Source organism: Brassica napus, chromosome A2 (genome assembly GCF_020379485.1).
Source record: "Brassica napus cultivar Da-Ae chromosome A2, Da-Ae, whole genome shotgun sequence".
Taxonomy (NCBI): domain Eukaryota; kingdom Viridiplantae; phylum Streptophyta; class Magnoliopsida; order Brassicales; family Brassicaceae; genus Brassica; species Brassica napus.
This window is the reverse complement of record NC_063435.1, coordinates 9,544,306-9,559,095: the sequence shown is the minus strand read 5'-3', so window position 1 is coordinate 9,559,095 and position 14,790 is coordinate 9,544,306. Positions and strand designations below refer to the sequence as shown.

Genomic DNA, 14,790 nt, shown 5'->3' with positions numbered 1-14,790 from the left:
AGTTGCAAAGGTCACCACATCACCTATGTATTTCACACGAGGATTTACCTTTCACACATACGAGTATGGGAGACATCGGGCAACGAGTAACTACGGAATATGTGTGAAAGGTGAAACAGACTTTTACGGGATATTGCAGGAGATTATTGAAGTGGAATTTCCGGGGTTATTGAAGCTAAAATGCGTCCTCTTCAAATGTGAATGGTTCGATCCTGTTGTGAACCGAGGGATTCGGTATAACAAATTTGGTGTTGTGGATGTCAATTTTGGGAGAAGATACAACAAATTTGAGCCTTTCATTTTAGCTTCACAAGCCGAGCAAGTTAGCTTCCTTCCTTATCCTCGGCTTCGAACTTCCGGGATAAACTGGGTAACTGCTATCAAAGTTACACCTCGTGGACGCATTGTCGTTGGAGAAGAACCGCCCTTGCAAGAAGAAGACGCTATCACTGAAGTTGAGGTACCAGAACAACCAACTGATGAAATCCTTTTGATCGACCCGCAAAACTTTCAATATGAAGATATTCCCGAAGATGCGACAGATGAAGCACGTGAAGACGAGTTCGAGAGAAGCGACGATGATGATTGTAATGATAGTGATGAGAACGAAAACGATTTAGAGTGATGTAATATATGTATCAAATGTTGGATTTCTCTATTGTAATATTTTCTAAAAGAAAGAGTAAGAAGTAGTATGATATAAGATATGATGTTAGATGATATGTCACTTTGGGGTTTAGGGATTTCATTCTCGGTGTTTAGGGTTAAGCGTCGTAATTTCGTCGTAAATGAAAAAACGCGGGCCTGGTAATTTCGTCGTAACTCGAAAAACACGGGCCTGGTAATTTCGTCGTAAATTAAAAAACACGGGCCTGGTAAATTCGTCGTAAATGGAAAAACGCGGGCCTGGTAATTTCGTCGTAAATTTACGTCGATTTTACGACGAATCCTAATCTATATAAGGGGACGCCGAGAGCGAGGCTGCCTCGCTCATTCCTCCCAAATTCCTTTGCTCTCTCTAAGGTAAACTCTCTCTCTCTCTCTTTTTTTTTTTTTTAAATTAGTTTAGGTGATTAGTTAGGTAACGGAATTAGTTTAGGTGATTAGTTAGGTAATTAGTTTAGGTGATTAGTTAGGTAACGGAATAATATTTTTATTATGTCGTAACTGATAAAATTTATTTTAATTTTTTTTAGATGGCTCCTAGAAGAAAATCCAGAGCACCTAGTTATAGAGATTTGTTTGGCGACGATGGTTCCGGTACATCTTCTTCCGGTCCATCGTCTTCTGGTCCATCATCCTCCACCGCAGTTCCAGACTCTCAGCCTTCTCAGAGAGTTGCTTGGAGTCCTCCTCCACCGCAGATGCCTCCACCGCAAATGCCTCCACCGCATATGCCTCCACCTCCTCCTCCAGCGGCTGCACCTGAGCCTGTCCCAGAAGGTGCAGTTCATCCGGATTTGCGTGTGCCTTCATATGCCCCATTCGCGAGATATACGGTAGAGGATTTGCTTGCCCAGCCCGGACGAGAGGGTTTGGATGTTCTAGACCCCGATAGACCCCGAGGAACTTATTGGTAAGTTATTAATTTTTATTACATAAAAATTTAAAATATTTTTATTTTCTAACGGTTAAATTGTTTTCCTTTCAGGTTTGGGGCTAATAACCGTGTTGGCCGGAGCGTTTCGAAAACGATTAAGGGTTACTACGACGGGGCATATCCGAACTGGAGCAAGACTCCAAATCACGTTAAGATCACGTGGTTTAAAATGTTTGCGGTAAGATTTTTAAATTTAATTAAATTTTAACTTTTAAATATGTATATATTTTTTAAATATTATTATTAATTGTAATTTTTTCAAATTTTTTGTGTTTCAGCAAAAGTGGCATTGGTCTTTGGGAATCACCGAGATGGTGAAGGCGGAATTCGTTGCAAAAGCAAAGATCCGCCTCTGCAACACAGTCTCCGATTGGAAGGACAAGTGGGAGCTCGACGGGTATGAGGGAAAGCCCACTGAGCTCACGACGGATGTGTGGGATGGCCTCATCGCCTATTGGAAGCACCCGTCTTCGATCAAAAAGGCCAATTCGTGCTCGGCTTCTCGAAGAACGAAGGATAAAGATGGTAATTTGCCCATGCTTCATAGAACCGGCCAAAAACCACATGCAGGCATCCGTCTAGACGTTGTAAGTTTTGTTTTTAAATATTTATTTTAAAATATTCAATTAATATAACTTTTAATATTTTTTTTTTGTAGTTGGAGAAGACGGGAGTCTTACCATCTCTGTCTGACCTATTCAAGATGACTCACGCCACATCCGACGGAGTTTTTGTGGATCCTGCATCAGAGAAACTCGCTCAAGCAGTGGCTACTCGGATTGAAGAACGGGAGACGCAACTAACTCAGGAGTCTCCCGATGGATTACCCGTCACATTGTCCACCGAAGAAGCCGACCGAATCTTCGAAGAGGTAGTACAACTAAAATTTTGTTTTTCATTATTTTAATAACTATATTAATATATGTTTTAATTTTATAGCTGGCTCCTAGAAAGAAGGGCCGAATAGTCGGTATAGGCTCCGTTAACCAAGTTGCAAGGGCAACTTCGTCATACACTTCGAGACGGGATGAAGAGACTTCTCAGATGAAAGCTCGAATGGATAGCCAGCAGGTTCGTTTAGACTCTCTTGAGGATTTGCTAGACGTGATGGCCGTGGGAAACCCGGTTATGCAGAGAATGTTGAGTCAGAGACGAGCCGCTCTTGGGTTGCCAGTACGAGATCCCCAAGAGTCCGATCCAACCCGTCAACAGCCGAGCAACCCCACCGACTACTTCGATGATATGTAGTTTTTTTAATATTTTCGGTTTGTATTATGAATTTAAATATTATGACTTTTAAATGCTTTTTTATAAATGTTTTTTATTTTCATATTTCGTTTTAAAATTAAAATTATTTAAAATTCAGAATTTTAAATAAATTCAAATTTATATATATATATATTTGAGGTTAAAAATAATATTCAAAATATATTATAAAACGAAACGTCGATGTAGGCTCGACGTAAACATTTACAACTGATTACCGTCGAAAATAATTACGAGTCTTTTACATCGAAGATTTTACGTGGTCTTTACATCGAAATGTTACGTGGAGTTTACATCGAAATATTTACGAGGGTGTTACAACGAAAATGTTTACGTGTGCTTTACATCGAATCCATTACGTGGAGTTTACCACGAAATTTTACGTGTCGTTTACGACGAATCTCTGCCCTGCGCTTTACGAGGAATATATTTCGTCGTAAACTTAACAAGTCATTTACGACGAAATGTCGGTTACGACGGGCGTTTTACGACGAAACGTGTTTCGCGGTTCATTCGTCGTAACACCCCGTTTACGACGAAGTTACAACGTATATTGCCCTCGTAAAAAATATGTTTTCTTGTAGTGGACAGCTTTAGGGAGAGCGCCACATATAGTTTTACTGCAACAACTGCAACATCACAACAATACTCTCCAGATAATGTTCAAAAGAAAAAAGAATAAAAACAATACTCTCCAGAGAAAGAGATCTGTGAACAGACATTGAGTACATGGATGGATATAAGCGCTCTAAATAAAAGAGGAGAACATTAAAAAAATTGAGAATGATGAAGATTTGCCTTTCCTTTCAGATGTTGAAGCTATGGTTTATAAACTCTAAAAAAATCTGTGAAAATTATTCTGTTCTTGGTTGAATTTTACTAAAAATGTGTTTATTTCTTTTAAACAATCAAATTCTTGACATGGACCTTAAATCCGTTGGTCAAGACCGGTACGAGTTGGAAGGTAACTTAGAAGAAAGCAGGTGCGTGCTGCCCTTTCAAGTATATCATAATCTATAATTCAACCAAGAAAAGACAATAACTTTGTTAGTTGTATGTATTTTTTAATTACATACTGAATTTTGATCCGCATTTTCAAAGCCTAAATTTTTTATTTATTTAGAATTGTATTAAAATTTTAGATCTTGAATTTTTTTGTTGCCCACAACATATATTTATTTAAGTTTAAATTTAAAGTCTAGAAACTGTTTTTTTTTTATATAAATGTTATACTCCAATTGTATTATAACCGCAAAGTTAAAATCTTTGATCATAAATTTGTGAGTAAAAGCTGAAATTTTGTTTAACGGTGATAAATATTTAGCTTTTAGTTTTAGGCTTGTAAAGAGTAAATTTCTATAGAAATAATAAAAATATTTTATTTATAGTTCTCTAAGGTTCTAATTAAAAGTGAATCACAGTCAAAACCTTTCTGACGCGATTTCCAATGCATTCTGTGTGGCGAGTTCCTGGATGTGTTTCCGGCAAGAATACGACGGCGGCAGCAGCTGACGAACCACCAGATCCTCCCCTTGTTCCTCCAGACCCTCCTAACCCTTCATCCCCACTCTCCCCTCAACACTTTCCAACCTTATCTGAAGCAAAAACTACCCCCAAATCCTCAACAAAATACAGATTTGGCTCTACTTCTAGATCTGTAATTGCCCCATCTTCAGAGTTCAAAGGAGCTCAACCCTCTTCAACTGGAGCTTCAAAAGCTCGCACTATTGTTCCTCCTTCTACTGAGGCAACAACCAAAGCCCCCCCGGTCACTGTAGTTTCAGCCCCACCAACTGATTTGACTGTATCCTCTGATGAACAAAACCATGGCCAAGCTCTAAAAATAACCCCCCCAAAAGATTCTTCTCCACTCCAAACAAACAAATCCCTTTCCTTTCCCCCAAAACTAAACCCTATCCCCTCTATTCAGAATCAAACCCGGAAAGACCCCACAAAAACCCTACCTGTAGGAGCCCCTAAACCTCTAACTGGTCAATCTGCATCTTTTCAAACCCAACCTCCTCCACCAACCTTGGTCGAGCGTATCAGACTATCTGAGGACAAAACTCTGAAACGGCTTGCTCCAGTCACCTTTGCTCCTTCGGGGAGGCCTAGAGTCCTCATCCCTGATTCAGTTTTCAAAAAAGGAGCTGAGTTACATAAGGATTTTATCATTTGCTACTTTAATGGTAGAGCTCCTCCATTCAATCAGATTCAAAGCGTTTTCAACCATATGTGGGGTAAAGGAAAGCGTTTGGAAATTCATAACAATCCGCTCAACCATTCAGCAATTGTTAGAATACAGAGTGAGTACCTGCGACAGAAGATTTTGGAGAAAAACATTTGGTATGTGGGAGACTCAATGTTTCACACTGCTCAGTGGTCTTCAGTTCACTCAAAAACCACTCCACAGCTAAAGGCGATAAAGATATGGGCTCACCTTACGGGAGTTCCACTTGATCTACGACATGATGAAGGTCTGAGCTTAGTGGCAGGTTTGGTCGGTGAGCCTAAGGAAACGGATGACTTTACTAAGAACCTAGTAAGCCTTACACTGTCCCATGTAAAGGTTGAAGTCGACTTAACCCAACCGTTACCTTCAGTTGTTGAATTTGAAAGAGAAGATGGAGAAGTAGTTGAAGTATCAGTTCATTACCCATGGGTTCCTCCAACTTGTTCGCACTGCCATGAGCTTGGCCATATAGTCAAAAACTGTCTTCTCTACCTCCCTCCTCAAGAGGACTCTGATGCTGCAAAGAAAAAGAAAATGGCAAATCAGGAAAGCGTAAAGCAAAACAAGAAGTTCAGACCAGTTACTCAGTCTAAGGTTGTACCTCAACAGCCTAAGGCTAAGTTAACTAGTGTGCCTGAGCCTTCCTTTTCTACCAGCTCAGAAAAAGAAACAAATGATGAAGTTCCTCCACCACTGCCCCCTCATCCCTTAACCAACCCCCCAACTATCTACCACCCTACCATTAATACCTCCCTCACTCCAATTAAAGCCACCCAACAACCACTCTTAAACCCATTTCCTAACCCACTAAATGCCACCTCTCTCAACCCTTTCCTTACACCACAACAGAACCCAAGGCCTTCCCTAAAAAGATCTCGATCATCACCTACCCTCTCTCCACCCCTATCCTCCAATCCAAACCCTTTTGTCCAATTCACAGCTCTTTTAAACACTTCCCAACAAAACCCTTCTGATCAAAACCCTCCCCCATCTTCTCTCACTATCGTCCAAACAAATAAAAACCCATGTACTCCCATATCTCCTTCACCTTCCTCTCCCACCCTGACGCTCTCTAACTCTTTTGTTGCTAGTGGTTTCTCCAATCTTGTGGAGGATCCTCCCCACCTTTTTTAATGAGTGTTAAACTCTTTTTTTGGAATGTCCGTGGACTAAATCTCCCGGATAAGCATAGACCTTTTGTCTCTTGGCTTAATACTAACAAGCCACTTTTTGGTGCTATTCTTGAAACACATATCAAACAACCTTCTTTGAGCCCTATTATTTCTACCCTTTGCCCCAACTGGAACTTCACCTCTAATCATGCTTCAGACCCTGATGGTCGTATCATCCTAATCTGGAGAAGCACTCTCACTGTCCAACTAATCTCTCAGAGCAGGCAATGTATTACATGCCACATCTCCTTTCCTAACCAAAGACCAGTCTACTACTCAGCGGTATATGCATCAAACCTTAGCTCGGAGAGGGTTGACTTATGGACAGAACTCATTCACCTCAACTCAACTCTTAACTTGGAGAACAACTGCTGGATCGTAGGGGGAGATCTAAACCAAATTCTTCACCCAATGGAGCACTCTGATCCTGATGTGGTTGTTCCTGACTATCTCATGTACCAACTCCGTGACTGTTTCACTCAGATGGGGCTCTTTGATCTTCGATACATTGGTCCCTCCCATACTTGGACGAACTCTCAACCCTCTGGCCCTATCTCAAAGAAACTTGATAGACTGATGGTTAACAATACTTGTGTAGCCTATTTTCCTCATGCCCTAGCTTCCTACCTACCGCCCCTATTCTCCGACCACACCCCCTGTGTCCTAGACCTAGCCTTTAACCTACCCTCAGCTGGAACCAAGCCTTACAAATTCCAAAACTACCTCACAAAGCACCCTGGTTTTGCTCAACTGCTGCATGACTCTTGGATTCAAACTGGAAACACATGTCAAACTCTAGCTCAGCTGTGTTGGAAGCTAAAACTAATCAAGAGTGATCTGAAAATTTTAAATAAAGAAAACTATTCTCAAATTCAGCAGAGAGTGAGTGAGACTAACGGTTTGTTGCAACTTGCGCAGGTACAAGCTTTGCAGAACCCGAGCCCTACAACATTCCAAGAAGAAAGAGACCTGCACCAAAAGTGGAACTTTTTGCGAGAAATTGAGGAGATGTTCTTCAGGCAGAAGTCGAGAATAAACTGGTTAAGAGAGGGAGATTTAAACACCACTTACTTCTACAGGATTTGTCAGACAAGGGCTTCCTATAATGCTATAAGAGCATTTCTCACTGATGCGGGCAGATGGATAACAGACCCCCAAGAAATGAGTACTCATGCTATAAGCCACTTTCAAGCAGTCCTTGGTCATCAATCGCCTACTCTCTTCACACCTCCACATTGGTTCCATGACCTTTCTTCATACTCGTTCCCCTCACACCTGAGCCAAATCATGATAACAATTCCGTCTAGTGAGGAGATCAGGTCGATGTTCTTTAAGCTGAATCCTAATAAAGCCCCCGGCCCGGATGGACTAACCTCAGCGTTCTTCAAGTCATCGTGGGAGATCATAGGAGTGGAGGTTATAGCTGCTGTAAAAAACTTCTTCGCCACCAACTTTCTCCCAGCTACAGCAAACGCAACGATACTCTCCTTGGTGCCAAAATTCCCTGGAGCATCAAAGATAAGTGATTTTAGACTCATCTCCTGCCTCAATACAGTGTATAAAGTCGTGTCTAGACTACTTGTCAAGAGACTCAAGCCTCTACTGCCCACGCTTATCTTGCCAAGCCAAACGGCTTTTGTGAATGGTCGACTGTTGGTTGAGAACACAACTCTAGCTGGTGAACTTGTAAATGGATATCATAAAAACAAGGGAGCTAAAAAGATCACCATAAAAGTAGACATAGCTAAGGCTTTCGATACACTCTCTTGGGACTTCTTGTTCTCATGCCTTGAAGGACTTCAATTCCCAGCAAAGTTCATCAGACAGCTCAAGGCTTGTGTATGTACATCAAGCTTCATGGTTGGTTACAATGGATCGGTGCATGGATTTTTTAAAGGAAAAAGAGGCCTCCGGCAGGGTGATTCACTCTCCCCTTACCTATTCGTTATCGCGATGAACTGTCTCTCTCATATGCTGAACGATGCTGCGCGCCAGAATAGATTCAGATACCACACCAACTGCTCTCCCACAAAACTCACTCATCTATCGTTTGCTGACGATCTTCTCATCTTCATAGACGGCTCCATCAACTCTGTGCAGCAAGTCCTGCAAGTGTTAAAAGAGTTTGAAAAAAGGTCTGTTTTGGCGGTGAGTATGCAAAAGACTAGCTTCTATGCTTCAGGAATGACTGTGGAGGAAACAGACCTCATTCAAGCCTCCACTGGGATGAGTCTTGGCTCTCTTCCTGTTCGTTATCTGGGTGTCCCATTGAATTCCAAGAAGCTGTCTCTTGTCAACTGTGAGCCATTGATCCATCAAATCAAAACTCGGTTCTCCTCTTGGTCGGTAAAGTCACTCTCTTTCTCTGGGAGGTTACTTCTTATAAAAACTGTCATTGCAGGAATAACAACTTTCTGGTGCTCGGCATTTGTCCTTCCGAAGGCATGTATCAACCGCATCAATTCTTTGTGTAGTATATTCCTGTGGAAAGGAAACATAGAAGGTCACCATTCAGCTCGCGTCTCTTGGGAAACTGTGGTCTTGACAAAAAGACAAGGAGGTCTTGGAGTCAAGGACTTACTTACTTGGAATAGAGCGTGCACCTTGCGTCTCTTATGGCTCCTCTTCTTTCGACCAGAGTCCGTATGGGTGCAGTGGTTCAAAGAGGTGATACTCAAAGGCTCTGTGCATAACTACTGGTCAACGTCACCGAAGCAATCTTACTCGTGGCTGGTAAATAAGTTGTTGAAGCTTAAGACAGTGGTCTTTCCCTTGATCAAGCTACGGCTAGAGAATGGAGAAACAGCAAGATTCTGGACTGATAATTGGACTCCTTTTGGAGATCTCCACACTTTCTTATCGGGGTATAATTCGAGACTGGGGATTCACCAGCAAGCCACAGTCTCATCATTATACTCTGAGGGATCATGGCAACTCCCGCCTGCAAGATCAGAGGCTCAACTTCAACTGTATGCGTATCTAACGACAGTGCAGTTGACAGAGAATCAAGACTACTATGAATGGGAAGTCAATGCTCAGGTACTAAAACGCTATAAAACAGGAGTTCTGTACGATTACCTCACTGAACCGAAACCAGATGTGGCTTGGCATAAGGCGATATGGATCTCTAGAGCTATTCCTCGTCACAGCTTCCATGCCTGGCTTGTAATTCAGAACAGACTACCGACAAGAGACAGACTGATCAGCTGGGGGCTCCAAACTGTGGATCGTTGTCTTCTCTGCAATTTGAATCCAGAATCTAGGGATCATCTTTTCCTTTCTTGCAATTACAGTACTGACTTGTGGAATATTATAGCTACGAGACTGCAGATAAGGTTTGTCACGACGTGGCAAGACACACTGGATCAGATGCTGTCGCTTCCATCACCAGTTTATCAGAGAAACCTCACTCTTCAAGCTTGGCAATCGACTCTTTACTGGCTATGGGCGGAGCGTAATGCACGTCTTCATTCAAACACCTTCAGGTCAGTGGACCAGCTCTTCAAATTGATAGACAGGCAGCTTAGGAATAAGCTCCAAAGCTTTAGAGAAGAAAACCCAGCTCGATCGTCGTTCATGATGCAGAGCTGGTTACGTTTCTCGTGATCACCGTCTCCTTCCTTCTCTCCCCACACATACCAACTCTTCCCCGTCACTACCTCATGGGCTTCTATGGGTTTATCACACTAAGGAAATTGGGCCAACTTGTTTGTTATGTGTTTTAAGATTAAGCAGAAACTAGAGCTTAAGAGCTTTTGTAAAACTTTTTATTTTTAATTTAAATTAAGCAAGCAGTTTACAAAAAAAAAAAAAAAAGTTCTAATTAACCTGTGTTAATAAACGGGATCATAATTTAAAACAAAATTTTGTGCCAAAATGCGAGAATTTATTTCATGAAAATTCATTATTGAAAGAGATAAATTAGAACTGATTTTATATATTTAATAGATTATGTTATTAGATAATTTTTTAAACTGTGCCAAAATGCAAGATCATAATATTTTTTTAAAAGTCATTTCAACATGTACCAAAACATGATATCAGAATATTTTTATTTAAGCGTTTGATAAAATAGTAAATATTTTTATTTCATCAAATATACAAAATATAGAATATTTGAATCTCGTCAAGATAAAAAAAATTGTATATTTTTCTCTAAAACAATCGTTAGTTTTAGCCTTTCTAGCGATTGACTTAAACCTCTTCAGCTTTTTTCAAGGACGAAAATCTAAATCATTTTCTTAGTAATTAAAAGCCACAATAATCTGAAATTTCAATATATCTATGTTTCCCATGCTCTTGTTTGCGTGTTTCTGAACAAGATTAGAATAATAATTTTGGTCTTATACATATATATACTAATAGCTATATGAACTTCATGTCGATAGTTAGTATCTGTATTTAGATGACTCGAAACCACTGGTTCAACTGATTTTAAACCACTTTCATTGGTAAGTTAATTCAATTTCCTATGTTGTGCCAAAATATGAGATTCATACGTGATTGTGAAGGCCTTCAATGAGTAAATTTCTTAAACGTAGCTTCTATATTCTGCATATAAACTCCCTCAGCCTATTTTATATCTTCTTTTGCTTGTGTATCTCTTGTTTGTCCTCCATTCCAAGTCCCTAATCTTTCATAACTCCAAGAATACCTAAAATGACTAAAATTTATCCTAATTCATGAAATGCAATCTAAGACTAACATATATAACAATGCAATTGAAAATGCACATATACAATCTCATTCTCTACAAAAGTTTCGGAAAAATCCACTTTCCAAGAAAATCTATTTCGAAGAAATACTTACGCGGAAAAAAAGAGGTTTCGCATATGCTCCAACCCTTACGCCAAGACATCATGGACCTTCTTGTAGACATTCAATTAAAGGATCACCCTAAAGAAGGTCAGAGTTTATTTACTTCAATTATGTATATCTCTATGCTAACACTTTGGGACCGGATTGATCTATAAACATTTGTGGAGACTGCCTTTGTTGTTGATTAATCAAACGTTGAAATTCAGAAGAAAAGTACAATAAAATCGTAGGTTAAGAATAACTAGTATAAGACAAGAAGAGGTTGAAATACATATATAACAGTAACATGGTTGAAGAAAAAAAAAACACTCTTCTCCTCTTTTGCTAATTTGGCAAGAATAACCACAAGATTCATTGACAAACAAAAAAAAACACAAGATTCACATCCTACTACAACTTGACAAATATTAAATTAAAAATGAAAAAGGAAATGTCACAAAGCATTGATTATAGCGTGTTTTTTGGAACACCGTAGCGCAAACATATCAACATCCCGAGATCTCTTTCCACCGCACGCGTCTACAACGTTGCTCGGCTTCGCGCTTGTCACGTTGAAGATGTCAACTCCGAAAAGCCTAACCACAACCTGAACAGGGTTTTTGCTCGGACCAGACCGGATTTTCCAATCAATATAAAGCTGCCGGTCTGAACCGGTCGATCTCTCGAAAGTAACGACATCACCGGCTCGGAGATTCTTCTCCTTAACGAACCGACTCCATCCCTTGGTCAACACGTAACTTTGACTACTGTTCCAGTATGAGTAACGGAACCGCCACACCTTACCCGTCACGTCTTCGAAGTTGATCAGAACGCCTTTAGTCACCGACAGTGACGGTAACGGAAAATATTTCTCCGCGTGCTGTTTAGGTATCACGAGGCGGTTTAGCTTACCAACGTCGCTAGGCGTGACAACCTTCTCGAAAAGCACTTCACGTGTTCTCGAAACGGTGTGGCTTTGAGTCGTATTCGTATTCGTATTCGCTCCGCTGCGTTTATTGCTCTGCGCAAGCTCGTCAGCGTAAGTGTGTTTCCTCAACATGTCGACGATCTCGGCCTTGGAGTGAGCTTCAAGGAAACATAACTCGCCGTTGTCGTCCTCTGAGGCGAGGAAGGTTTTGAAGTTGACAACGGCGTCACGGCCACGGAATTTACGGGCGGCTATGTCGTAGGAGTGAGCAGCTTCCTCTTCATCGCAGAAAGTGCCCAGCCAAACTCGCTGGTGCTTCACGTAAATCTGAGCTCCCCATCTTCCGTTGGGCTGAGGAACCACGCCTTTGTACTTTGACGACGATAGCTTCCGTGAATCAATATCTACGCCATTCTTTGAATCCAACACGACGTTGCTTCCACCGCTTCTCATCCGGTTGAGGCGTAACGGTGGAAGCGGAGGAGCAGAGAACTTTGTGGCGGTTGCGGTTGCGGTTGCGGTTGCGGGTGAAAAAGATTCTGAAGTGGAAGAGCTCTCGTCTATGCAACTGAATACCATTTTCTTTGTTTCAGTTTCTTGAAGATTCTGACCAAAAGGAGAAACAAATTTGGTGAGATGGATTTTGTAGGCGACGTTGTTGCTTTTTATTTAGAGGCATAATGCATGTACATGTTATCATTTGTATCTGATATAGTATTATACTATTTATTTATGTTAAATTTGATTGGTTTAAACAAAAGGTTGAGATATTAAATAAACATAAAGTAGAAAATTGCGAAAGGTGGGGTCAACGCTTAAAAGAATGGCAAACCAACTATGAAGGAAGTTTCCATGAAGGGCAGACGACAAATATGTAGTACTACTACGGCTTTTCTATGTTTCGTACATTTGTTATGTACATTTTTAAGAACCACAATTCAATGACCTAAGTACACTTTTACAACATTACCACGTATCTTCATTAAGTAAGATTTTACGTCATGTTATTTAGCTGGATTTGTAATATATATAACCAGGCTTGATTGAAATCATTTATATTCTTGCATGACATTTCATGGAAAAGGATCACATCATGACTATATATGGCTGAATACATTCACATAATTGACATATTTAATGCTTACAACTCCAAATCACATCAAAATATTTTGTTAAAATAAAGAGAGCAGTTCTAGGTATCACTAAATTATGTTAGAAAAGAATATGTAGTTATTTAGAAATCGCACAGCTACATATTTTTAGCGGATTAAGAAATTCTGCATTTTCTATATTCGACTCGTTATTGAACTGAAAACGAGAACATACTGATAAAGTATTTGTTGGAAACTTTTTTTTTGGTAAAAATTCGTTGGAAACTTTTAAATACATAATATCTCTGACAAAAAAAAGATAAAACTAGTGATTATAAAATGGGCTTATTTGCCATATAAACAAATAAAAAAGAACAATTAGATTTGTAGAGAGAGCGTAGAGAGAGATAGGAAGAGAAAGTAAGAGAGAGGTTGTTGTTTTGGGTAGTTAGTGAATTTGTGTTTTTTGTTGGGTTATTGGAGTAAATTTCCCTTATAAGATTCTAGATGCTTAGAAAAAGTCAGACTCAACAACGATATCTTATTCAACAACCCAAATATGTTGAATTATGTATTTTTGTTACATTGACATAGAAGAGTCAGTGACTGACAAAAAATAACAAAAAGTCAGAATATGGAATAAATTTTTTTTTTTTAATATTTAAATTAAAGATTTAAGTCAAGAGTTTTGGCGAGAAGAAAAAAAAAAGAGAGACACGAACAGGGGTGGACTCAGGTGTGTTGAGTGTGTGGCACATGCCACATACTAAATAATATATATCTCTTGTGACATTGAAAAACTTATATTATTGTGTAGCTCCTATGGCTCAAAGATTTTGTTGTGCCCCACTTTTTTTATTTTTTTTTTTTGTCATCAACTTTACAGACTCATATAGACTCTGTGAACCAAACTGGGAGATCTTGATCCATGTGAACTACAAAAGACGTTTCCTTCCTAACGCTACGGGCTAAGCTATCCGCCTTCTTGTTATGCGTTCTTGGTACATAGATAATCTCTGCGTGGGAAAAACTCTCTTTCAAGCTGTTTATATCCTCCAAATAACTTGCAAATGCTGGCCATTCCTCTGGTGTTGAAACCATCTTCACCAATTGAGAACAATCCGTTGCAAACGTAACCTGAAATTGTCGTAAGTTTTTCATACATTCCATTGCCCATAACAAGGCTTCCATTTCTGCATGAAGGGGAGAAAGTGACGCCCGAACATTCCTTGCACCCATCAAACCCGCAAATCCCTCTAGAGTACTATACCATCCTTGGCCAGAAAAAATATCATTTTCTTTCCAGGAACCATCCGTAAAACACCATCTTCCTGGGATTGACGGAAGAATCATTGCCCCTACCGGTTGGATCCTCTTGTTATCATTCAAAATTTGAGCCTCAGCCCAAAGTTTTGATTCCGCTTCAGCCAGTTTAAGGGTATCCAACGGATCCACATCCATATTACTAAAAACTTTATTATTTCTTCCCTTCCATATATACCATAGTATCCATGCAAACTGATGATCCTCCATCTGTGGAACAACTCTCCAAAAAAGATGATCCATGTTCACAAAGAGAGAACTTGTTGGAAACAATGTTGGACATGTTGGAATCTTTGAAAGAGCCCATGTCTGAAGTGCAGGAGGGCATTCAAAAAACACATGGTTGATCGATTCCTCCTCCGCACCACATCTTGCACAAA

The 14,790-nt window shown here is 40.0% G+C and overlaps 2 protein-coding genes across 2 annotated transcripts; one reads left to right on the top strand and one right to left on the bottom strand.

Annotated features, from left to right (window-relative positions):
- Positions 1 to 469: 469 nt before the first annotated feature.
- LOC125589235 (classical arabinogalactan protein 9-like) lies at positions 470 to 1,918 on the top strand. Its single transcript, XM_048761749.1, has 2 exons — positions 470 to 1,023; positions 1,197 to 1,918. The coding sequence occupies exon 2, from the start codon at positions 1,197 to 1,199 to the stop codon at positions 1,578 to 1,580; it is 384 nt and encodes a 127-aa protein (XP_048617706.1). The 5' UTR covers positions 470 to 1,023; the 3' UTR covers positions 1,581 to 1,918.
- A 9,364-nt stretch (positions 1,919 to 11,282) lies between these two features.
- LOC106420392 (AP2/ERF and B3 domain-containing transcription repressor RAV2) lies at positions 11,283 to 12,819 on the bottom strand. Its single transcript, XM_013861234.3, has one exon. It carries the CDS (start codon positions 12,573 to 12,575, stop codon positions 11,523 to 11,525), a length of 1,053 nt encoding a protein of 350 aa, XP_013716688.2. The 5' UTR covers positions 12,576 to 12,819; the 3' UTR covers positions 11,283 to 11,522.
- Between the last annotated feature and the right edge of the window lie 1,971 nt (positions 12,820 to 14,790).